General features: G+C 63.2%; 1 protein-coding gene across 1 annotated transcript in view; it reads left to right on the plus strand.

Annotated features, from left to right (window-relative positions):
* The window catches only part of TBC1D22A (TBC1 domain family member 22A), a 133,693-nt gene that overhangs the window by 2,703 nt on the left and 108,850 nt on the right, over nucleotides 1–22,140 (plus strand). The window contains exons 2-4 of the mRNA XM_024579417.3: nucleotides 12,242–12,298; nucleotides 13,070–13,371; nucleotides 16,635–16,811. Of these exons, the coding sequence (XP_024435185.1) occupies nucleotides 12,242–12,298; nucleotides 13,070–13,371; nucleotides 16,635–16,811 (536 nt within the window). The remainder of the gene's footprint in view (nucleotides 1–12,241; nucleotides 12,299–13,069; nucleotides 13,372–16,634; nucleotides 16,812–22,140) is intronic.

The following is a 22,140-nucleotide window of genomic DNA, read 5'->3' on the forward strand; positions in this document are numbered from 1 at the left end:
CTGTTCCCTTTGCAGATGAGAGGCAGGGCAGCAGGCGGCCCAGAGGGCGCCGGGCGGCCCGGGCTCTTCCCATGGACGGGGAGCTCTCGTTTTGAGTGTCCCCAGGCTTCTTGTTCCCCATTCTGCAGCACTGCTTCCTCCGCTCTGGGGGCTTGTGTGGAAACACCGCCCGAGTCCCGCGGTGGTGCCTGCAGCCATCGGCGAGGTCAGCAGGGTCAGCGGCCGTGCAGGTTCCTGTGCACGTGGGAGAATGAGGGCTGAGACACAGTCACCGTGACTGATGCGGCCACACAGGGAGCGTGCAGCGGGCTGGGCATGGTGGCAGCCCTCATGGACAGCAAGCACTGGGAGGCTGTCTTCGCCTGAGGGGCGCAGCCGCCACGAACCAGCTGGCTTTGCGCTCGGCCCCCCCTACCTCCCCCCCCACGGTGCCGGGTTCCGACCGTGGGCCTCCTCCCGCGTGTTCCTGCGCATCCTGGGGCCCGACCTCCAGCGTCCGCCAGAGGAGCCGTGCTGGCCCTGGAGTATGCACTGCCTGGGCTGGGGTGGCCGTCACCTGCCACCTTCCTGTCGCACAGGCTGCAGCCTTGAGCTTGGCCCTGCTACGGGTGGCTGCGCTTCCCATGTGCAGCTCTTAGGGGTGCCGTGTGGCGGTTTTGCACGCGATCTCCCGGGGTGTCGGAGGGGGCGGGCGTGGCCTGCGTGAGGGGCCCTTCCGGGTGCTCCGCACCTGCGCTCCTTTGTTCTCTTTTGCACGTGAGCATGCAGGCAGCGAGGCTGGCCTGCTGGGGGACTCCTCCTCGCGCTGTTGGGGGGGGGGGAAATGGTGGGGGCGGGGCTGGTCTGTCCTTTTCCGAATTCCTGTGGGGTCCGGGAGGAGGCAGGGCGGGGGACGCCGGTCACAGGTGTACAGCATGGTGACAGCGTCCCCTCCTGGCCAGGGCGCTGGGGCTCGTTCCACTGGGGTCGGGGGAGCACACAGGCCACCTCTTCGGCCTTGAGGAGAGACCTGCGCGGGCGGTGGTGGCTCCGGGTGGTAGCGGGTGCGGCGGTGGTGCTTCGCCAGGGACGGTGTTCCGTGAAGCCACTGACAGAGCCACGTCTGCCGTGGGCCCATTTCATGTTCTCTGTAGTATTAGCGCTTGTCTGGGTGAGCTTTCTGTTCCGAAACCAGCCCCTGCAGCCGTTGTAGCGTGCACCGCTTCAGCCAGACGCGATCCGTCAACCCTCGTGATCCCAAGTGGCCCTGTGATCCCAAGTGGCCCTGACGGGGGAGGTCCGGCCCGGAGCCGCAGGAGCCCTTGGAGGGCGTGTCTCGTTGCACCTCGTCCCTCGAGACCACTTCACTCTGCGGCACTCGCGGCTTCCATGTGAAGCGCCCCCTCGTAGCAACACTGGCCGGGGGCCCTCCGTGTGCCTGGCGGGCCCTGGTATGCAAAGCAGCCCACGTGGGGGGCCTCCCTGTCCTTGGGGACGCGAGGAGCTCCGCAGGGTGGCCATGGCCCGCTCTGCAGGGGAGGCATAGGCAGGGCCCTGCGGCAGTGCGGCCGGGGAGGGGCGCGGAGGCAGGGGTGGGGTGACGGCAAAGTACACTTTGAGGCAGCGTCCGTCCCCGTAGATGCTGGCGTGGGTGTGGGGGTGTTCTGTAGTTGGGGGCCAGGACACAGGACGAGGGACAGGGTGAGCCCCCTGTGGGTGGAGTGGGTGTCAGCACAGGAGAGTGGGGGTGGCCTGAACCAGGGCCCCGCTGAGGACAGGACGGAGGAGACAGAGAAAAGGCCTGCCCAGTGGGGCCTGCGTGGGGGCAGGGGAGGCGGGCCACACAGAGTGGGGGTGGGGGGCGGCGTGTGCGTCAGGGAGGAGGCGAGGGGGGCCTTGGTTCTTGGATTGCTGTTGTCGGAGGTGAGGCCCTGGAAGGAGCCAAAGCCGTGGTGAGGAGGAGAGGAAAGGGAGCCCGGTCCAGGGCAGTGGGGACAGCGGTGGACCCAGGAGGCTGCTGTGTGACGAGGTGGCCGGCCTATTGTTTTGTTCCTGGGTGACAGGCGGTGAGGTCATTGTCCGGCCGGACGTGGACAGTAGGTGTGAGGCGTGGCGTTGGGGCAAAGCTGATTTCGGGCGTGGATCAGCAGCGTGAGGTGGTGCGTGTGTGGCCGATGCTGGCAGTGGCTCCCGGGGCTGGCTGCTCGGGAGTCGTTTGCTGAGAGAGGGTCAGCGGTCAGGAGAGAGCGTGCTGCCCCCAGGCGGGAAGGTGGCAGGCTTGAGGTCTTGGATTTGGGAGTGGCGGTCAGGGGAGCGCTCGGCAGGCTGCAGGGACCGGGAGAGGGGGCGGTAGGGGGTTCAGCAGTGAAGGAGGAGGGGGAAGGGGGGTGGGGGCTTACAGCGGCTGCCGCCAGGCTGGTGGAGCTGTACTCCTCCGTGTTAAAGTCAAAGACACCCTTCGCTTGTGTGTGTTTTCTAAGTTTTCTATAAGAAACACCTTGTTCCTTTACGAGGTATAGTTAACACTCAGCATCGTAATAGTTTCATGTATACAGCATAGTGATTCGATACTGTGAAATGGTAACATCTGCCACCACGCGTAACTACAAACTATTTCTTCTTGTGATGAGAATTTACAAGATTCACTCTCTTGGTAACTTTCTAGTACACGATACAGTGTCACCACCTGCAGGCACCGTCTGCGCGCTGCACCCTCAGGGCTCGCTGTACCCCGACCCCTCCCCTACCCCGGCTCCCCGCCCCGGACTTCTGGGGGCCGCCAGCCTGCTCTCTGTGTGTGCGCTCACATGGGGCCTTTCCTCATGGGGAAAAGGTTCACTGTAATCGCGTTTATTCCCAGGTTTCGTGTCGAGAGACGTCTGTGATTGGCTGGTCTTTGGCTCAGTAATTGCCCGGGTCTCTGGGGGGCCCGGGCGCTGCGAGCACTGTGACAAGAGGCACATCCTGTCCTCCTTCCAGGGGGCTGGTGCTCGGGGGGCATCTCGTGGCTGGGACCTCTCGGGACAGGGCGAGCCCTCTGTGGGTGGAGTGGGTGTCAGCACAGGACAGCCGGCAGGCCTTCGGGCTCGGGGCCTTCGGGCTGCGTTTCTGCAGTGGCTCCGTGGGGTGGGCAAGTTCCAGACTGCGTGGTGGGCGGCGGGGGCACGGAGCTGCCCACTGCTGCGCGGGCGGCGTCCCACACACTCTCTCGGAAGCTACACTTAGTTCCCTGGGAAAGCGCACTTGCCTGTGTGCACCGCGCCGGCCGGGGAGCGCCAGTGCGGCTGAGGGGCCAGTGCGGCTGAGGGGCCAATGCCGCCACACCCGGGAAGCCGGGGAGCGCCAGTGTGGCTGAGGGGCCAGTGTGGCTGAGGGGCCAATGCCGCCGCACCCGGGAAGCCTGGATCGGAGGGGGCGGGGGGGGGGGGGGGAGGCATCGGGTGATGAGAGGGTGGAGCAGTGGGTGGGCTCCCAGTGGAAGCCTGTGGCGGGACTCGCCTGCTCTCCCGCGCAGCCGAAGCCCATGGGGCACGTAGTTGTGCGTGTGGTCAGGGCCTCTTCACTCGCTTCGGTGCTGCTTACGACGCTGCAGCGGGCTTTGCTCCCTTTTCGCTCTGGCGCCCCTCACCCTTCACTGTGTCACTGCCCTGCCCACCGCTCCTCGCCCTCTGACCCCACGGGGGAGGCCGGTCTTGCCCAGCTGCTTTTCTGTCAGAGCTGGCACCCCGGCGTGGGGTCCTCACCTGGGCCGGGAGGACGTCTCTGGGATGCCCAGGGCGGACCACCCAACGGCCAGCACCCCGTGGGCTCGCAGCCCTGGGTGGGTCCCCCCTTGCTTGCTCACGCCTGCCGTGTTCCCAGTGGCCGCTTTCCATCTCCCCCCGCCCAGGCTCACCTGTGTTCTGAAGGTTGGCCCCATCGCGGGGCAGCCGGGCAGGCTCTCCCTGGTTCCTGGGGTCTCCGAGGGCCCGGCTGGTGGTGTGACTGCATGGCGCAGCGTCCTGTGGATCGTCAGTGACCACTGAGGACCTCGCTGTCCAGGGCAGGTCCGGGCTCCAGAGCCAGGCTGGCCACAAGTAGGCCCCCATATTGTCTCGGATCTAGAGTTTGGAACCCTTTCCCGACCTGTGCTGTAAAGGCAGCCTAGACAGGGCTCTGGAGGGGCAGCACTGGTCTCGGGCCCGTGTCTTCACCCGCGCCTTCCCCGCCGGGCCCCGCTGGGCCTCTTCTGTGACCCTGGCTACTCGGTGGCGCCCCACCCGGCTCTTGCATCGAACCTCAGCTTGGCCCCGTTCCTTGTCACTGCCTCCCCCTTACCAGTGGTGACGTTTTAGTGGGGGCTGTGGCGAGGGAGGGACTTCTGTTAGGGTCCACTTCAGGGCACCTTCCTGGGCTGTCTCTCCGCCTGCCCTCCCTGCGCTGTCCCTGGGTCTGGACCCCCACCCATCGCCCAGTGTGAGCCTCTGTGGTGCCCCCAGTGCCGCAGCCTGTGATGCCCCCGGATTCCCGTTCCCCTGGTCTCCCGCCGCTTGGCCAGGGACATCAGGGGCGTGTGGGTTGGGCCTGAGAACACGGCTGCTGGTCCCCACCGCTGCCCGCTGGTGACATACGGGTCCTTCCGCAGGTTCGTTGTCCTAGTCTGTCTGAGTTCCACACGAGGTGCGTGGAGATGTTTAGTTCTATGACAGTGGCAGGGCAGGCTTCTGTCATTCAGGCGAAGGACATGGACTGGGACCTGTGCGCGGTGGATCGAGGGACGGCCACTGGTGCTGGGTGCTGAAGGGCTGCCCTGGTTGTGGAGCCCCTGCCAAGGTGCACCCCCTTCCTGGGCAGCTGGGCTGGGGAGGGGACCTTTCTGCCCTTTCCCCTCCCGCCCCCCCCGCCCCCCTCTCTCCGCTCCTTCCTGAGTTCGTCCATCCTTTTAGGGTCTGTGGAGACACCACTGGCACACCCTGTGTTTCGCCCACGTACGTGCACAGGCGGTGTTCTTGGCGCGTCCGTCAAGGTGCACAGCTGTCTGCACCGGCAGGGTGAGAACGGCACGTGGCCTCCCACGGAACCCCGGCCTGTTAGCAGCGGCTCCCATTCCCGCCTCCCCTGCCCCGGCATCACTGGTCTGCCTCCTGTCTGTGGCTTTGCCTGTGCGGGACATTTCCGGTAGATAGAATCATGTCTGGTCCCTCGTGCCTGTCCCGTCCCCTGTCCCTGAGCATCACGTTGGCACGGTTCCTCCCTGTTGTTCGGGGCCAGCACTTCCTTCCTCGTTCAGGCCGAGCCGTCATCTGGGGTGTGGACGGGCCTCATCTGGCCGGCCGTCAGCGGGGACTGTGGCCACATGTTTGCTCTTTATGAATGACGCCGTGCAACTTCTCGTGCCGGTGTGCGTGCATCTCTCGTGGGCATATTCCCGGGAGTGGATTTCAGGGTCACGTGGCAGCTGTGATCTGTTGAGGACCTGCCGGCCTGCCTTCCAAAGTGGCTGCACCGACTTTCCTTCCCGTCGGCGGCGTGGAGGGTTGCCGCCTTCCTGCACTCCTGTCAGCGCTCACACACCTTTGGAGTCTCTGCCTCCCTGCAGCGCGTGAAGTGGTGTCGCACTGTGGTTTTCATCTGCGTTTGTCTGGGAGCCAGGGTGCTGAGGCGCCTTTGGAAAGAGCGCCGTGTGCAGTGTGAGAAAGTGTGGGGGCGAAGGCTCAGTTACCAGAAGTGTCCCCAAGGAGCTCCCGGCTCCTGAGCCGTCTGCTCTGGGAGCTGGGTCTGCGCCCAGGTCCTGCCCACCTCCCCTCAGTGCCGGAGCAAGCTGCTGAAAAACCCGGCCCGCTTGTCAGGCGTTCAGAAGGCACACAGTCACACCGCAGGGACTCTTTCGGAGAAACGCAAGGTTGGGCGATCGCATCCCGGTGCGACCGTCACTGCGCACGCGCACACGCCGAGGCGGTCCAGCTTCCTGCTTGTGCGCTCCGGCCCACAGCCTGCACGCACGTCGGTGCACGGAGCGCCCTGGCCTGGGTCCAGCACAGTGGCGGCGGTGCCACCGAGAGCCGTGCAAACATGGGACGTGAGGCTGCCATGGGCCCAGCATGGTCTCCGGTGGCGGCGGGCGTGCGTTGTGAGCAGGAAGAGTGGGCTCGAAAACAACGGTCAGGAGTGCAGAGTGGCCAGCACGCACGCCAGGGAGTCCTCACTCCTCGCCGTCGAGGGCGACGCCTGCGCACACCTGCAGTGCTGCTCTGTCCCACGGCTGTCAGCGCAGCAGGCTGTCCGCACCAGCATCGCCGCCGCGGGTGGGGCGCTCTGGGCCTCGACGTGGCGACGTGGCGCCCTCACCAGGCGGTTGCAGGTTTTCTGCTCCGAGAGAATCTTAGGGAGCAGAGCTGGATATGCCGTCCCTTGAGCACCCAAACATCATTGCAGGGCACTTGACCACACAGGTGAGTTCAGTGAAGGTAGAGTGCACCTGTCTCCACCCCCCAGCGCAGGGAATAAACTGTCACACCCGGTGCAGCCCCTGTGCTCTTGTCCCGGCCCCAGCTCCAGATTCGTGTTCGCGTTGCGTGTGTGGGGTGGAACTTCTGACCGCTCCTGCGTGCGTCCAGAAATGGCAGGCAGCGTCACTTTCCTTTTTAAGGGCTTTCTGTGCATGCCGTCGTACCGTGGGTGTTTAACGTGCTTTCAGTGTTGTGTTGGGGCCTCACCCGTCCTGATTCTTGTAGCTGGGGCTCATCCGTGGCTCTTGTGGTCCATAGTCTGTCGTGTGTCTGTCCGGTTCATTTGTTCGTCACTCAGTTTGTGAAGGATGCCCAGATGCCTCTTAGACCGGTTGCAGACACTGCCACACCTGTCCCCTGGATGCTCGAGCAAGGGCGTTTGGGGTGGGACAGACGCAGGTGTCCGCGGTGCGTGTGTAGAACACGGGTTCAGTCTGGGGTGTGACTCACTAACTGTCTGTTATTTTCCCCGTGAACACGTGTAAACCTGGTTCTGCCCACCGTGTGCACCTAGAGTGGTGTTATCTCGGGCGCATCTCCGGTTCTGCAGGAGGAGTTCCTGGGCTGCCCTTTCAAATTACGAGTTACTGTAGTGCTTTAAAGCAGTGTGATTTATTAAACGTTTATTGGATGGTGTGTTTTTGAAAGACAGATTTCATGATCTGAAATGGGGTAGTTGCCAGTTATTTTCCTAAAATGGCTTCAGTCCAAACCTGTTTTTTTTTTTTTAGCTGTGTGAGACCAAATAAAAATGAAATTTTAACGAGATAGAACGAGGCCCATTTTAGTCTGAGGCTGGACTTCGTCGGAACATTTTCTGCTCCATAAACAAGCAGTGTGCCCCTGAAGAATTAGCGAGTTAGCGCTGCGCGGGAGGGAGAGGCCTGCAGCCTGTGATAACGCAGCAGATGCTTGTGAGCACAGCGTGCAGACGCGGCGGCAGCAGACCAGGCCGCCCCACGTGGAGCCTGTCGGGAGGTCGCGACGCCCTGCAGGAGGGCAAGTGCTCGGGTAGAGGTGGGCCGACCCCATTGGTGGGTGCCGCCTGTGGGTCGCTGTGCGGTAGGTATTCAAACCGCAGTCCTACATGGCCGCCTCCGTTCCAAGCACGTCCTTATCCCCGCTCCGGGGCAGGGCGGCTAATGCTCAGAGAAATGACTTGGTTAACACTGGACCACCTCGCAGCTGTTGGGGGTTGGACCGCAGGCCTTTTGATTCTTGACACTGGAAATCTGCTACCAAGGCCAAGGATGCCTCTGTGAAATTTCTGGAAAGGGACCGTAACCAATGAGTTATGCTTGATCCAGGCAAGGTGATAATCTTTTTTTTTTGCTAAAAAAATGCCCACGGATTCCATGGATCAGGAATTCAGACCTGACACAGTGGGAGTGGGGTGTCTGCCCCGTGGTGTCTGGGGTGTCCCGGGGAGTCGGGGAGTTGGGAAGGCTGGGACCCAGCGAGAACAGGGCTGGCTCACTGCCACGTGAGTGACTGGTGCCGGCCGCCGGCCGGGACCTCAGCTCAGCTGTGCATCTTGCACATGGGCCTGGCGATGTGGCTGGTTTGGGCTTCCTCGGAGCACTGGTCTGGGGTCCAAGAGAGACCCCAACAGAAACAGGTAGAAGCTCTGTTGTCTTTAAACAAAATCACGTCTGTGTTGAGATTCACACGTAATTCACCCTTTCAAATTCACATGCAACACTGTTCCCTCCTTTAAAGTGTCCAGTTTAGTGATACATTCGTATCTGTGCGCCCCGAGGCTGGCTCCCCTCCCGCAGTTTTAGAGAGCATGTTCGTCCTCAGCTGGGAGAGAAGCCCGTGCTCTCCAGCCTCCCGCCCCCACCGTCCCTACAGATCCGTTAGTTCTAGAACGTCGTCTGTGGATGAGGTGCGCCTGGCTTCTTCACTTCGCACGTGTCAGGGTTGTCTCCTGTTCGGCCTGTGTCGGCTCCTCGTTTTGTCGCTGAACACCGTTGTGCGGGTGGGCAGGTGGTGTTTGCCCGTGTGCCTGCCGACGGCACCGGGCTGGCCGCCTCTGGTTTTCAGGCTTCAGTGAATACCCCTGTGTGGACATCGCCGTGCCCGTTTCAGCGTGGGCGTGGGCGTCCTTTCTCCTGGGCATCCTGGGGAGCGGGGACCCTTTGGGTCGCAGCTGGCACTCATTCCACTGCGCCACACCAGCCAGGGCTGGAATTGTTTTATTTTTATTTTTGGGTGGTTCCTTGCAAGTGTACAGAAATATAATCAATTTTTGTACATTTATCTTGTGTCTCAAAACGTTGCTGAATCTGTTTTTAAGTTTGGATTCTTTTTTTACTGGGTTTCTTAAAGTTTTCTGTATACAAGATCATGTCATCTTGCTTGATAGTGTTACTTCTTCCTTGTAATTCAGATGCCTTTCATTTTCTTTTGCCTAATTGCTCGGGACGGAACCGCAGCACCGTGCGGAATAACGGTGGTCAGAGCAGACGTCCGGTCCTGTGTCCCGTCTCTCACCGTGAAGGGCGGTGTGAGCTGCGGGTTTTATTGATGCTCCTGGCAGGGTGAGGACATGGCCTTCTGTCTCTGGTCCTTTGAGCCTCTCACCATGCACGGGGGCTGAATGCTTTAAAATGCCTTTTCTGTGACCACCGAGGTTAGGGTGGTATTTTGTGGTAATTGATTTTTGGTTGTTACACTAGCCTTGAATTCCTTGGGTAAATCCCGCTTTATCACGACGTACAATTTTTTCTAAATACTGTTGCGTCTGGTTTGCTGGTGTTTTGTGGCGGGTTTTTGCATGTCTGTTTATAAGACATACTGGTCTGCGGTTTCCTTCTCTGGCGGTGTCTTTGGCTGGGAAGTGTTCCCTCTGCTTCTGGGTGTTAGTGGAATTTCTCGAGAATTGGCGTCAATTCTTCCTCACGAACTGGTCAGAGCTGGCCAGTGCGACAAGCCCTCTGGGGCCGCCGGGCCTTCTGTGGGAGGCGTTTCGGTGATTACATTCAGTCGCTTCACATGTTACGTGTCCGTTCAGATTTTCTTTTTCTCCATTGAATTTCGGTGGTTTTTGTCTTTCTGGGAATGTGTCCGTCCGTCTGAGTTGCCTACTTTCTTGTTCACAGTGTTTCCGTAATTCTCTGTTTCCGTGAGGTCGATAGTGATGGCTGCCTTCATCTCTAATGTCGGTAATTTGAATCGTCTCTCTCTTCTGAGTCAGTCTAGCTAAAGATTTGTCGACTTTGCACATTTTTTTTTTGCTCTGCTGTTTTCTGAGGCCATGTATTTCAGAAGTAACCACACCAGTGGCTTCCCAGTGACCCCCCCGAACGCCTGCTGGGGTCCCCAGGAATTTGATCTTCTCTGTCCGTGGGTGGTGGGTGGGGCCGGCCTCTCCCCGGCTTCCCGGGAACAGCTCTGCCTTTGTCTGCACTGTGCTTCCCCGTAAAGGGTACTTTGCTAGCACCCCCCACACATTAAAGGACCCCCACCGGACAGCGAAGCCGGGGCTGCCTGCGGTGACACTGGACTGAAACCGTCCGGACATGCGCAGACTGCTGCCACTGTGGCCGAGACCGTGAGGCTTCGCGCGGCACGAAGCCCTGCAGGGAGTTACGGGTGCGAGTGCGGCTGGCCGCGCCCTGAGGAGGCGGGAGGAGGACTGGGGACAGTGCGGCTCCGGGTGAGACAGGGTGCTGGGGTTGGTGGTGCGCACTCTCTGCCAGGCAGTGCCCTGGTGCACTCAGCTGGCTTTGTGACGCTCCAGCGGCCTGGCCTGCGGCAGGTCCCCACTCCCTCCCTCCCTCCTCTCCTCACCCTCCCAGCTCTGGGGGCCCCCCATTCCTTGGCTCGTGGCCCCGTTCTCCCTCTCCAGCCAGCACTGTAGCATCGCTCAGAGCCCCCTCCATGGGCGGGGCTCCCTGGGAGCCAGCTGGGAAGGTCGTCTGCTTCTATGGAGCCATGAGTGGGTGGGCCCACCTGGGTAATTGGGTGAACCCCCGAGGTTTATGTCCCTAAGCGCATTCACAGAGCCCGCTTTGCCACGTGAGTTGACGTAGTCACGGGTTCTGGGATTGGGATGTGACATCTTTGAGGGGCCAACTAACCGCCTACATGACAAAGGAGTCCTCCGTTTTCAAGAAGGTGCCACAAGTCAGTAAGAAAAGGGTGAGCACCGCCTCAGAAAAAGGGATGGAGACCGCGCAGGGAGCTCCGGAAGAGGCAGCGCAAGTGAGCAGACGTGTTGGAACGGTGTCCCGTCACTAATCCTCCAGGGGACGCACCCACCCCGGCATGGGACCCCTCCCTCCCGGCCAGGCCGCTGCAGGGCTGCGGGGGGGTGGGCCGTCCTGCCGCTGGCCCCGGTGCCAGCAGCCCGCGTGGGCGCGTCTCGCGTCCCAGGCTGCCTGGTTCTGGGACCTTGTTCGCCTGTGGCCTGTGGTTGTGGGCGGGTGTCCGTCCCTGTCCCCGGAGACGGAGACGCTTGCCGCAGTGCTTACAGCCACAAACGACCTGGGCGGCGTCGGTCACGTGAGCCAGCTGCAGCCGCGGGGCGGGGCGAACGGCGGGCCGGAGTCGGCCCTCAGCGTGTGCCCACTGTTCACGAGGAGACACGGACACGGACGGGGTTAGGGGGAGTGCAGAGACGCTCGCAGGGAATCCTGCACCCCGTTCCCTCATGGTTCGCTTTGAATTTGTCTGTGCTGCCCGCGGGCTTTCTCAGCGCTTACCAGTACGTGCACAGGCAGGAAACGCACTTCGGTGAGTTGAGGAATACACAGGCTCCCGGGAAGCAGCCACGATGTGTTGTCGCCGAGGGAAATGGGCAGGCTCCCATTCTGCTCTGGCGGAGGGCAGCTGTCAGCCGCACACGGACGGTCCGTGTCCGTGTGTCCCGTCGCTGCCCACGCAGGCCAGCCTGCACCCTGCATGGTGTCGGGGGGCGGTTCCTGGGCGGGCGGCGCTGCCCTCAGAGACCCACGCTCCGTCCCCGCCTGCCCTGCCCACCGTCGTGGGCGCCCTAGTCCTCCTGCTTGTTTTCCTCGGTGGCACGGTGGCTGCGGACCCCAGGCCTCGCTTCTGTGTCTCGGGCAGGAAGATGGGAAGCAAGGGCCCGAGGTGTGCGAGCCTCTCTGCCTCCTGTCAGGCCGGGAGGACTGGCGCGCATCCTGCCGGCCTGAATGGGCGTGGCCGCCCCGCCCGGATGTCCCCAGGAGGAGGGTGTGGGCTGGCTCCGCTGACCGGCACCGGTGTCTGCCACCGGGGGGTACTCTGATTCCATCTCTGGTCCATCGAATGTGCTCCGGGGCGAGGAAGACTTTGTATCGAAACCCTTAAGTCTTTAAAAAGGGGTGTTGCTCCTTTCTGTGCTGTGCGTTCTGTCTTTAGACAGAACCGTGCAGCTGGGAGTCTCCCTGCAGGCGTCGAGGTCAGTCTTCAGGCCTGCCTGCCGCCCGCTGCCCGAGCGCAGAGGCTGCCCGGAGTGCCCCTGCTGCCGAGTAGCCGGCAGCTCCCGGCAGCCTGTCCCTGTGGCTGGTGCCAGAGGCTTGCGCTGGCGCAGGCAGGGCTGCGGCCCCTGTGCGGGGGCCCGCTCGCGGGGAGGGCTGAATGCCTGCTTGTTTGCCGGCCGTGGGCTTGCATGGGCCATTCATCCTGCCCAGACGGCTGGAGGGCAGCCCGGGCATTCGCCTCCCTCAGGCTCCTGGGTGTCTCAGAGCGGGTGTTTTTCCCGAGTCAGCGGTGGGCCCAGGGGAGCTGTGGAGAAGCTAACATGTCCCCCCTTTCTTTCCAAACAGCATCCAGCATGTGTACGGTGCCCAGCACCCCCCTTTTGACCCACTGTTACATGGCACGTAAGTGAGGCCTCACTCCCCAGGGGAGGCGGCCTGGGCCTGGCGGCTCTGGTGGCCTGGCGGCTCTGGTGGCCCGCCAGCCAGCCCTGTGGCCTTCCTGGGCTGGGGAGGGAGTGGTTGTTGGTTCAGCAAATGTGTGTCGAGCACTGGCTGGTGTGAGTCACTGCTGGCCTTGTCCAGCGTGTCCCCTGTGCAGAGGCAGACGCAGAAGCCACGGCTCAGAGCTGGTGCCCTCTGCTGGCATGCCTGGCCTGGTGCCTGGACAGAGGGGATTTGTCTCCCTTGCTCTGCATGGACTCCTGCTCGGCTGCCTATGTCGGGCTCCCCCACCAGAGGTGGGTGGGAGGGAAGGGTGGCCCTGCCCCAGGAGTTACGGGGCACACAGAGTGGCTGAAGTTGCCTGCATTCTCACGGTGGGGGTCTCGTATCCCTGTCCATACCCCCAGAGGCCGTGCTCTGTGGGCAGTCCCTCTGCCCCTACCCCCAGCGCTGCCTCGGGAGGGTGGCGGGGACGCTGTGGTGCGGGAAGGTGGGCCCTGGCCAGGTGAGGTTTGGGCTCGGCTGGGTACCTTCTGTCGCAGGCAGAGCTGCTCAGCAGGGCGCTCTCCCCTCTCCTGTCCTGAATCCTCAGTGGCTGTGCCTGGCCTTTCTGGCCGGATGAGCTGCGTGTGTTTCTCCCCGCCCTCCCAGCTCCAGCGACACTGAAAACCATGCTCCTCTTCCCTGGGGGGCTCCCTTCTGGCGTCCGGTAAGACTGCCTGTGCTTTGCAGCTTGCTCAAGGCCACGCCCAAGGTGCCCCCCACCCCCGTGAAGGCCAAGAGGGTCAGCACCTTCCAGGAGTTCGAGAGCAACACCAGCGATGCCTGGGATGCCGGCGAGGATGACGACGAGCTGCTGGCCATGGCGGCAGAGAGCCTGAACACCGAGGTGGTCATGGAGACGGCCCACCGCGTCCTGCGCAGCCACAGCCAGCGGCAGGAGCAGCTCAAGCAGCAGGAGCCTCCGCCCGTCCCCAGCGGGGACCTTCGGCTGGTCAAGTCTGTCAGCGAGAGCCACACGTCCTGTCCCGCAGGTGGGACAGGGACTCGGGTGGTGTGCGTTCCTGTAGAAGGAGGTGATCCTTCTGCTGCGGACAGTCGGGCCCCGCCCTAAAGACCCTCAAGACTGTCACCAGGTGGCCCGGGCCTTCCTGGGCAGGCAGGAGGAGCCGCTGCACTCCTCTCTGTCCCCCTAGCCGAGGACCTCTCTCTTCCTCGGGAGCTGGGTGTGAGAAGGCCACCATGAGCACTGGGGCCCGGGGACCCTCCTCCTTCCTAGGCAGGCGTCCGTTGCTCCAGGGGGGCATGTCCAGTGGAGTCCTGGCCAGCTGCATGCTCAGAGGGCTGATTGGACCTCCTTCGGCAGCTTCCAGTGACACCTCCAGGGACACGCCAACATGGGTGGAGGGCCTCTGGGGTGGGGGCTGCTGCATTCCCACCATAAACCCCTGGGGGGCGGGGCCTGTCTGCAGCCACCTTCCTCTGGCCCTCTCCTGCTGCTGGGGCTCTTCCTGCATCAGAGGGTTGGGGGTGGGACTGCGCAGTTACTCCAGGGGCCTCTTGGTGGGCCTGGGGCTGCGAGGGGGACCCTCACACGGAGTCAGCTCACTGCCTGTTGAGACCCGGTGCTGCTGACACCATGGGCTCTTGGGAGGGCCCCTCCTGGGTCCAGGCGGCTGGCTCCTTACCGGGCCTCACACAGTGGGGAGCAGAGGTGGGCGGCCGGCTGTCTCCTGACTCTTCCCAGGGCACTAATCCCCTTGAAAGAATCCCTCCACCCCCCCCCCATGACCTCATCCTGATCACTCCCCAAAGTCCCCTCTTCTGGACCCCATCACGTGACAGGGTGGGACTTTATCACGGGAGTTTGGGGGGCACAGCATTCAGCCTGTGCACTTGTGGCGTGTGCTTGGGGGAGCTACTGGGGCGGGCTTGGGCTGCCTCCCTCCAGCGGCATGGAGTCTTGGGGCGGTTACCTCCGGTCAGGGCCAAGGGAAGGGCGCTCCAGGCAGCTTGTGCTGGGAGGGGCCTGGGGACTGTTTGCCCTTGGCCTACGCGTCCCTTGGAGTGGGTCATCTTTCCTTTGCTCTCTGGGCAGGCCTGTGGTGCGTACTCTCAGTGACAGTGACAGCCAGCTTTCATCAGTCACTTACCCTGTGGCAGGTACTTTAGTAGCCCTCATCATCGATCAGCTCATTAACCCTCACGGCAGGCTGGGCAGGGTTGGTGGCAGGGGCGCAGAGAGGGTGCATGGCTGCTGGGCCACGTCCTGGGCTGGGACCCCTGCTGTCTGCCCTTGGCCTGTCCTGGAGGGCAGGGCTTCCCAGCCCCGGGCCCTGGCCCAGGCGACACGAGGCAGGCAGTGTGTGGGGACGGTCTGAGCTGTCCCGGCGGGGTGGGGCCCGGGTGCTGCTGCTCATGTGGGTGGAGGCCAGGGACGTTGCTCAGCCCCCTTGTGCCCAGGATGGCACCCCACGGGGAACCGCTGCCGGCACAGGCGTGGACAGTGGGTGAGACCGCTGGAGCCGGCCCTCGGCCGGGTGCTCCTGGTCCTCTTGGGAAGCCGACCCCACCAGGTTGGAGTGCGCGGGCATCTCTGCAGGTTCCCACTCGCACACGTCAGCTCTCAGGTCACCTGTCCTCCTGCAGAGAGCCCCGCGCACGCATGTGCCCAGCACTCCAGCGGGGGGTGGCGCGTGTCGGATGCTGCCATCCCCGTGAGACGGATGGGACTTGGGGGCGCGGGGCGTGTCCAGGAAGTCTCCTGAGGGTCGAGGCTGTCCCGGCTGAGGGGCAGCCCCAGGCCCGGCCTGTCTGACTTGCCTTCGCTGGAGGCGGGGCCCTGCCCACCGGGCCTTGCGCAGGGGAGGGACCTGCCACAGGGCTCACCCTCATTGCTGACCAGGATGGGGCTCACGCAGCTCTCGGGCGGGTGCTGACTGGAGAGGCGGACCCCGCCCACAGGCCCTGGAGCTGGGTGTCACTGCTGCCCACTCACAGTGATGGGAAGCCCTGGTCGGCACTCTCCCTGTTTCCTGGGGGATGGTGCTGTCGTTCCGCCTTCCCAATTCCACTGCCCCACCGTAGAGGGGCCCAGAAGTGTGCTCTGCTCAGGAGTGGGTCCTTCTGCGGTGTGGCAGCGTCTCCGGGGTCATCGCTAAGATCACAGAGAAATGACATCCAGCAGGTTCGGTTCCACAACCCAGTGCAGCCACCCTTCCTGTGGAGGCCTGCGGTGCGGCTGAGGCTGAGCGTGGGTTCTAAGGAGGGGAAGGAGCCAGAGCCATGGGAAGTGGGTGGGCACTGCTCTCTCCTCTGGGCCCACTTTTGCAGGCTTTTCTGGAAGCTTATCTGGGCCAGACTCTGCCCAGAGGCTGTGGTCTGCACGCCCCAGTGCCTGAGGGCTCCTGTTGGTGTAACGAGCTGGGGGAGGCAGGAGCGGGGAGTGGAGTGCTGTCCTCCTGCTGGCCTGGCCACTCGTGGGTGGTGGCCTGTTTCCTCCGTGGGGTTTGTTCCTTCTCGTTTCTGGGAGTTCATTTTTCACTCCGTTTTAAATTTCAGTGTGGAGATGGGATGGCTCCATGGGGTTTAGCCCTGGGCCTCTTGCTGTGGGTTTTTTTGTTGGTCCTGGTGGCTCTTTGTCCACTGACCTGAGAGCCTTTGGCCCTTCCCCTTGGCTGTCCCCAGTTCCGGGCCGCTGATGCACCTCTCCCCTCAGCCCTTGGGTCGCCGGGTCCCTGGGCGAGGGCTGGGTAAGCTTGCACTTGGCTCCCACCCCCCACCCCACAGTGGGGTTTGGTTTTCTTTGCTTCCCCATGGAGCTCGGGGACATCGGCGGGGCTCAGTCAGGCACTGGGGTCCCGGGCTCTAGGGACAGTGGGTATGAGCTCTCACTGTGTCCTGGTCCCTGGCGGGCTGTGGGCTGTGCCTCTGTCCTCAGTGCCTTCTTGCGCTGCACTCCCGTCACGGGTATCCGGGGCTTTCCTCCGACTCACTCGGCAGCCCTCCCCCTGGCCTGACTCCAGCAGACCCTCAGGCCTGCTGCCCAGCCTTGCGGTGGGCTGGAGTTACCTGATTGTCACTGCCCTGCTTTTATGTGGGTGTGTCTGTCACTGGTGTATGACACCCCAGCAGTAGAGGGGAGGGGTGACCGTCCCAGGTGTTAACACATTTCACTTTACTGCCCCCAAAGTGCCGCTCAGTGTGGGGAGCCAGGGCCGGCGTGGCCTCTCGTGGAGAGTATGGCTGTCAGGAGGCCGGGCGGCCGCCCTCACCTCCTTTCTCTCTCCCTCCGCAGAAGGTGCTGGCAGCACCGTCCCACTGCAGAGGTCCCAGTCTCTCCCCCACTCCGCGGCGGCCGCACCAGGTGGGGCGCCCGACCCCAGCACCCTCGGCAGCTCGGCGTTCAGTGAGAGAGAGGCCTCCCGGCTGGACAAGTTTAAGCAGCTGCTTGCCGGCCCCAACACCGACCTTGGTAAGTGCCCAGGGTAGAGGGCACGCACTGGGCTTGCTCTGGGTGAGGGCCAGTCTGTTGCCCTTTCACGCACTCGAGTCCCTGGGTAAGTTCCTTGTTCAGGCGGGTTTTGTTAACGTGCGTCCAGTGCCACAGGACCGAGTAGCTCCTGCTCTTTCTTCCCAGAGCCCTAGTGGTGCCCTCCTGGCTTCTCAGAGCTGCCCTCGGCAAGCCCGCGCGGCCGGGCAGGTGGACGGCGCGCTGTTCAGTGCACGCAGACACAGCTCTGTGGACCCACGTCAGGCCACTGCCGAGCTTGCCACTTCCTGCTGGGGTCTCCCAGTGGCGCGGAGGGTGGCAGGCTGTGAGCGCTGCAGGGGGCGGGCAGGCTCGGGAGGCCGTCTGCAGGCACTACCGTGCCTCTGGGTCACGAGACCCGTGCGGACACCCTGGGGCGAGTGCTCGCGCATGGGCCTGCGTGCCTCCAGGCCGTCAGGTGTCTCCTCTTTGTTGAGTGCACGCTGTGCTGGGCATTCTGCTGGACGCTGCAGCGTTCCGGGTCGTTGCTAATGCCCTCCTAGGTCGGGGGGCCTGCCAGAGTTGAGCTCTGGGGGCTGGGGGCCCCGGGACCAGCAGCGCCCTGCCCAGCCAGCAGGTGGAGTGGGAGGCCCGTGGACGTGGCAGAGCCCCGTCTGCGTGGGGGCCGCACAAGGAGGTCTTGTAGCTGGGAGATGCTGCTCCAGTCTGGGTGCCGCCCTCAGGGTGGCCTTCTCTTTCCGGTGCTGCCCCCCTCTGCCCCCGTGCCTGTGGGACAGTCACCCTGCATTGGGGGCCCTTCTCCTTCCCCATCGCTCCGCCCCTCCTTTGCTCATCCTGTGAGCCTTCTCCCAGAGGTGGCCCGGCATGCGTGGCACCAGCCTTCTGATTTTGACGCAGCCGCAGGCTCACAGGGAGGCTGCGAGAATGGCGCTGTCCTCCCAGACTCGCCCTTGTTGCCTTTGCCTGCCTCCATTTCCTGTGTGCGCCTTGTGCGCCCAGGGCCCCTGGCCCATGGGAGCCAGGGTGAGAGGCCTTGACCCTGCTCCCGGCCATGCTGCCGTGTGCTTCTGAGGGCCAGGACGTTCTTTCGGCACAGTCACAGTGGCGGCGGAGGCGGGCGGCATTCCCGTCCCGGTACCGTGCTCATATGCTGCCTGCTGTCCCCCTGGCGCCCTTCACCTCTGCCGGCTCTTCCGGGTCCTCGCGGGATCGCACGCTGTGCTCCTCACGTCTGTCCTCCCTGTTGCCCTGGAGCAGGGCCCAGCCTCGTGCCGTGTGGTTGGAGCCGGCGGTTTGAAGAGCACGGGTCCCTCGGTGAGGCTTGTCTCGTGTTCCTCCTGGAGACCCGGCCAGTCCGTGTGTTCCCGTGTTCCTGGTCACGGCAGCAGGAGGCGTGGTGCTGGGCCGTGCTGATGCTGTCACTGATGATGGCCGCTCCGATCATCTGGTCACCTGTGTGGACCGGCTCTGCCGTCCTCCCAAGGCAAGCTGCTCCGTTCCGTGGCTAAGCCGCTCCGTTCCGTGGCTAAGCCTGGAGTGGTTTGCGCAGCTGCCGTGGCCCGTGCGTTTACCTGGTGCACCCTCTTCCTCCGCAGGGAGGGTGGTGCTGCTCGCGTTTCCCACGAAAGGGTGTTTCCTTTGGTGCTGGCAGACAAAGGGCCCCCTCCCTTGTGCTGCTGCTGCTGTGGCTGATGGGAGTGTCCCTGGTGTGGCCGTGGCGGGAGGGTCAGCTTGCGTGAGACCTTGCGGGGGGCTCTGAGCCTGCACTCATCCTCTGGTTTCTGCAGCCCGCCCATGTACCTCTGCATTTGAGGCGGTGCCGGGGGTCGAGCCACAGGGTGGCAGCGAGGTGGGTGTTCTGGGATGGGCTGCCTGCTCGAGTGCTGGCTCCGCTGCTTCCTCACCCTTGACCTTGAGCTGGCCTGGTGATTGCCATGCCCAGTCCCCTTGTTCACCTGTTGGCACTATGGTCCTAGTGCGGGGGGCGCAGGCACTGCACAGGAAGTGCTGGGGCGTGTGGCCCCCCGTCCATGCCCAGTCACGGCCCGTCGCCTCCACCTGCACTGGCCTTTCCCCCTCCGTCTGACCCCACAGCCGGCACCCGCGTGGTCCCTTCGTGGGTGCTGATCACTGACGTGTCAAAGTGGTTTGCAGACACTTTCTTAGGCGCGTGCTCAGCGCTGTGTGACACAGGCGGTGGGGAGGGAGTTGACGGAAACGGGGTCCTTGACGGGGACCTCCGTTCTGGGCCAGGACCTGAGCCCTGAGGTAGTTGCGGCTTCTCGTGGGCCTTCCCGTTAGGGTAGCTTTCGAACTTCCAAATCACACTTAAATGGAAAGCCTTTAAGGCGCTTGGGGGGTGTGCGTACGCACGCGCAGGTTGAAGGGCGCCCTGTGAGAGTCACGTTTGTTGTTACGTTGGGGGGACTGTGGGTTTCTCTTTCTTCAGAGCTCTGTGAACTGTCGAAGGGAACAGCAGGAAGCTAAAGCCGAGCGTTCACGTGAGGCAGTTGCGGGGTTTTAGGCAGTGGCAAGGGGAAGCAGAGGCGGTGCGGTGCCTGGTCCTGCGAGGCGTGTCAGGTGGCTTCGAAGACAGCGCAGTGGATTGGTCTCTGCGCGCCACCCTAAGCAGTTGTTCAGGGACATGCGTGAGTCACTGCCCGTGGGGGAGGGGCGCTGGGAAAGGCCAGCCCTCTGCCTGTTTGTTTACTGCAGCATGTCCTCGGAGGCGAGGACGTCCCCCACGGACCGAGCAGTGCTGAGACCGGCGGCCCTTTTCCCTGCTTGCAGGAGGTGGGGAGGGATGCGAGGCTCCCCGGGAGCGACTCGCCCTCTGAGGCACTTGTCCTTGTCCCTTAGCCTCTGTCACCTTCGCCTCTCACGGAGCATCACGGCTGTGCCCATCAGGCCCCCGGGCGGGGAGCGCCGCAGGCGCTGTGACTGCACCCCTTATTCTCATGCAGCGGTGGGCGGCTGGCCCATGGCGCGTTCTCAGGCGGCACTGGCGGGGTTACGAGCACCCCGCCGGTCTGGTGCCTCCTGCCCTGTGTCCCGCTAGCGACCATTGGCCTCTCCGGCTGCCCCGCTGATGCGGGTTACCTGGTACCAAGGGGAGCGGGTTAGGGGTCGGTTTGATTGTGGGTTACAGAAAACCAGACTTGGGGTTCGTCGTTACTGATAGGGGTTTGTTCTTCTCAGCCAGATACCTGAAGGTGAGTAGCGGCGTTGGTTTTCTGCAACATCTTTAAGGCTCTGAGCTCGTGGCCACAAGGTGGAGGCCCTCATCTCATGGCGAGGAGAAAGGCAGTCGTCGTGGCGACAGTATTCTTACCAGGGAAGCGGAGCGTGACCCAGAATGGGTCACATGGCCACCCTAGCTGCACGGGATGCTGAGAAGGAAGTTATCTCGTGTGGGTTTGGCCACGGGCACTTTGAAATCGGAGTCTGGTACCAGGGGAGGAAGGGATGGGTGTGGAGCAGCAAGCCAGCCGAGTTTGCTGCTCAGACTTTCGTGTCTCTGTCACCTCACCAGACGTGGTTTCTTGAGGTCCGGGACTTTTTCTTGCACGGAACCCGTGGCTGCCGTCTGGCAAGGTTCCAGGCTTGTTGAGAGACCCAGGAAACGTTCGAATGGCTCCAGCGGTGCGCAGTGTGTGTCGGGTGTGGAGGAACGAGGACGTGAACTTCGAACCCTCGTCGCTGGCTGTGGCATTTACAGCGAGCCCTCTGTGCCCTCTCTGCACCCTGCCCCGCCCGCACCCCGCCTACACCCCAGAAGGAACTGAGACCCCAAACCATCACATAGCCAGTGTCTGGTCCCGGAGACAGAAAAAACCGCTTGTGTTTCAGGATGATTTCAGTTTCTTGGAATTTATTACTTAAAAAAAGAATGACCTCAGACCAGTAGAACTGAGACCATCATAACATACAGAGAGCTGAGCTGGGAAAGGAAATCCAAGCTAAGAAAGGGCTTGAGTGGGTGTGAACTTAAAAAGTGTGCTGATGCGCTTCGACCCTGGGGGGCTGTGGGTGTGACGGTGAGTCGTTACCTCAGCACCAGGGCAGCATGGGGGCAGGAGCCTGAGTGGACAGGGGCGGGTGTCTGGCAGGCAGGCAGGCCGCCCCTGCGTCCGTCCGGAGTGGGCGGAGTAGTGGGGGTCCTTGCTGGCCAGCCCCAGGGCAGGTGTTGGGGGCTGGGCTTGGGAGATCAGGGCTGGGGGTCCGACTGCCTCCAGGGACTGGCTCTCTGACCGTTGCTGAGCAGAGAGGGCGCTGCTTCTCCCCAGGCCGGGCTGGGGCCGGTGGCCAGTGCACTGTGTTAGGGGCTGGCGGGCCCTCTGGGCGCGCTTGCAGTACGCATCCTCTAAACTTCCCAGGGGAAGCGAGAGGGAAGGGTTTCTTTAAGGGGATTTGGGAGAGAGCGGAGAGTGACTGCAATCCGCTGTGGGAAGGAAGGGTTGCAGGAGCTAGAGCAGCAGGGTGGTTTGACTGCCTGGGACGCGAGTCAGGGCTTTGGGATGGTGGCTGTGCTGGGGGCTGTGGTGACGGTGGGGGGTGGGGGTGGGGGTGATGGGGGTGGTGACGGTGGTGATGATGGTGATGATGGTGGTGGTGGTGATGATGGTGGTGGTGGTGGTGATGGTGGGGGAGGTGGAGGGGGTGGTGGTGATGATGGGGGTAGTGGTGGGGGTGACGGGGGTGGTGACGATGATGATGGGGGGTGGGGGTGAACTTACAACGGAGTGCTGGCTCTGTGTCAGGTGCCTGGAACTACGTGGAGTCCCCAGGACGAGCCCAGACAGGGCCGGAGCACAGGCTGTGACCTCCCCTGTTGTCCTCCCACGTCCCGCAGCATCCTGGGCTCTCCCCTCTGTGCCCCTCGTCCCTGGAGGCTCTGTCTGGTCCTCGCCTTCCCTAGGAAAATGCAAGAGGCCAGGGCCAGCGCAGCGCCTGTGCTCCAGGGGCCTTCTGGTGCCGTCGGAGGTCTGCGCGGCCCACGAGGCCCAGAGAGCTCCAGGTGGGAAGGGGAGTTGAGTGTGTTTCAGACAAACAGCGAGGAAGCAGAGGAAACACCACGGTCAGGGTGCCATTGTGGACTCTGCCCCTCCTGGCCCTGTGTGGCGTTAAGGCCCCAGTCGCCCCCCTTTGCCGGAGGCGTGTGTGCAGGGTGGTGGGACAGGAGAGGCCCGACGCGTGGACCCCGAACTGCCCTGGTGATGGGCGCGGCAGAGACGTAGGTGGAGGTGGGCGATCCGCGAGGGCTCCGAGGGCGGCGGGTCGGTGAGCTGTGACCTCGTGAGGCAGCAGGTCT

This window comes from Desmodus rotundus, chromosome 3, assembly GCF_022682495.2.
Source record: "Desmodus rotundus isolate HL8 chromosome 3, HLdesRot8A.1, whole genome shotgun sequence".
NCBI classification, from domain to species: Eukaryota; Metazoa; Chordata; class Mammalia; order Chiroptera; family Phyllostomidae; genus Desmodus; species Desmodus rotundus.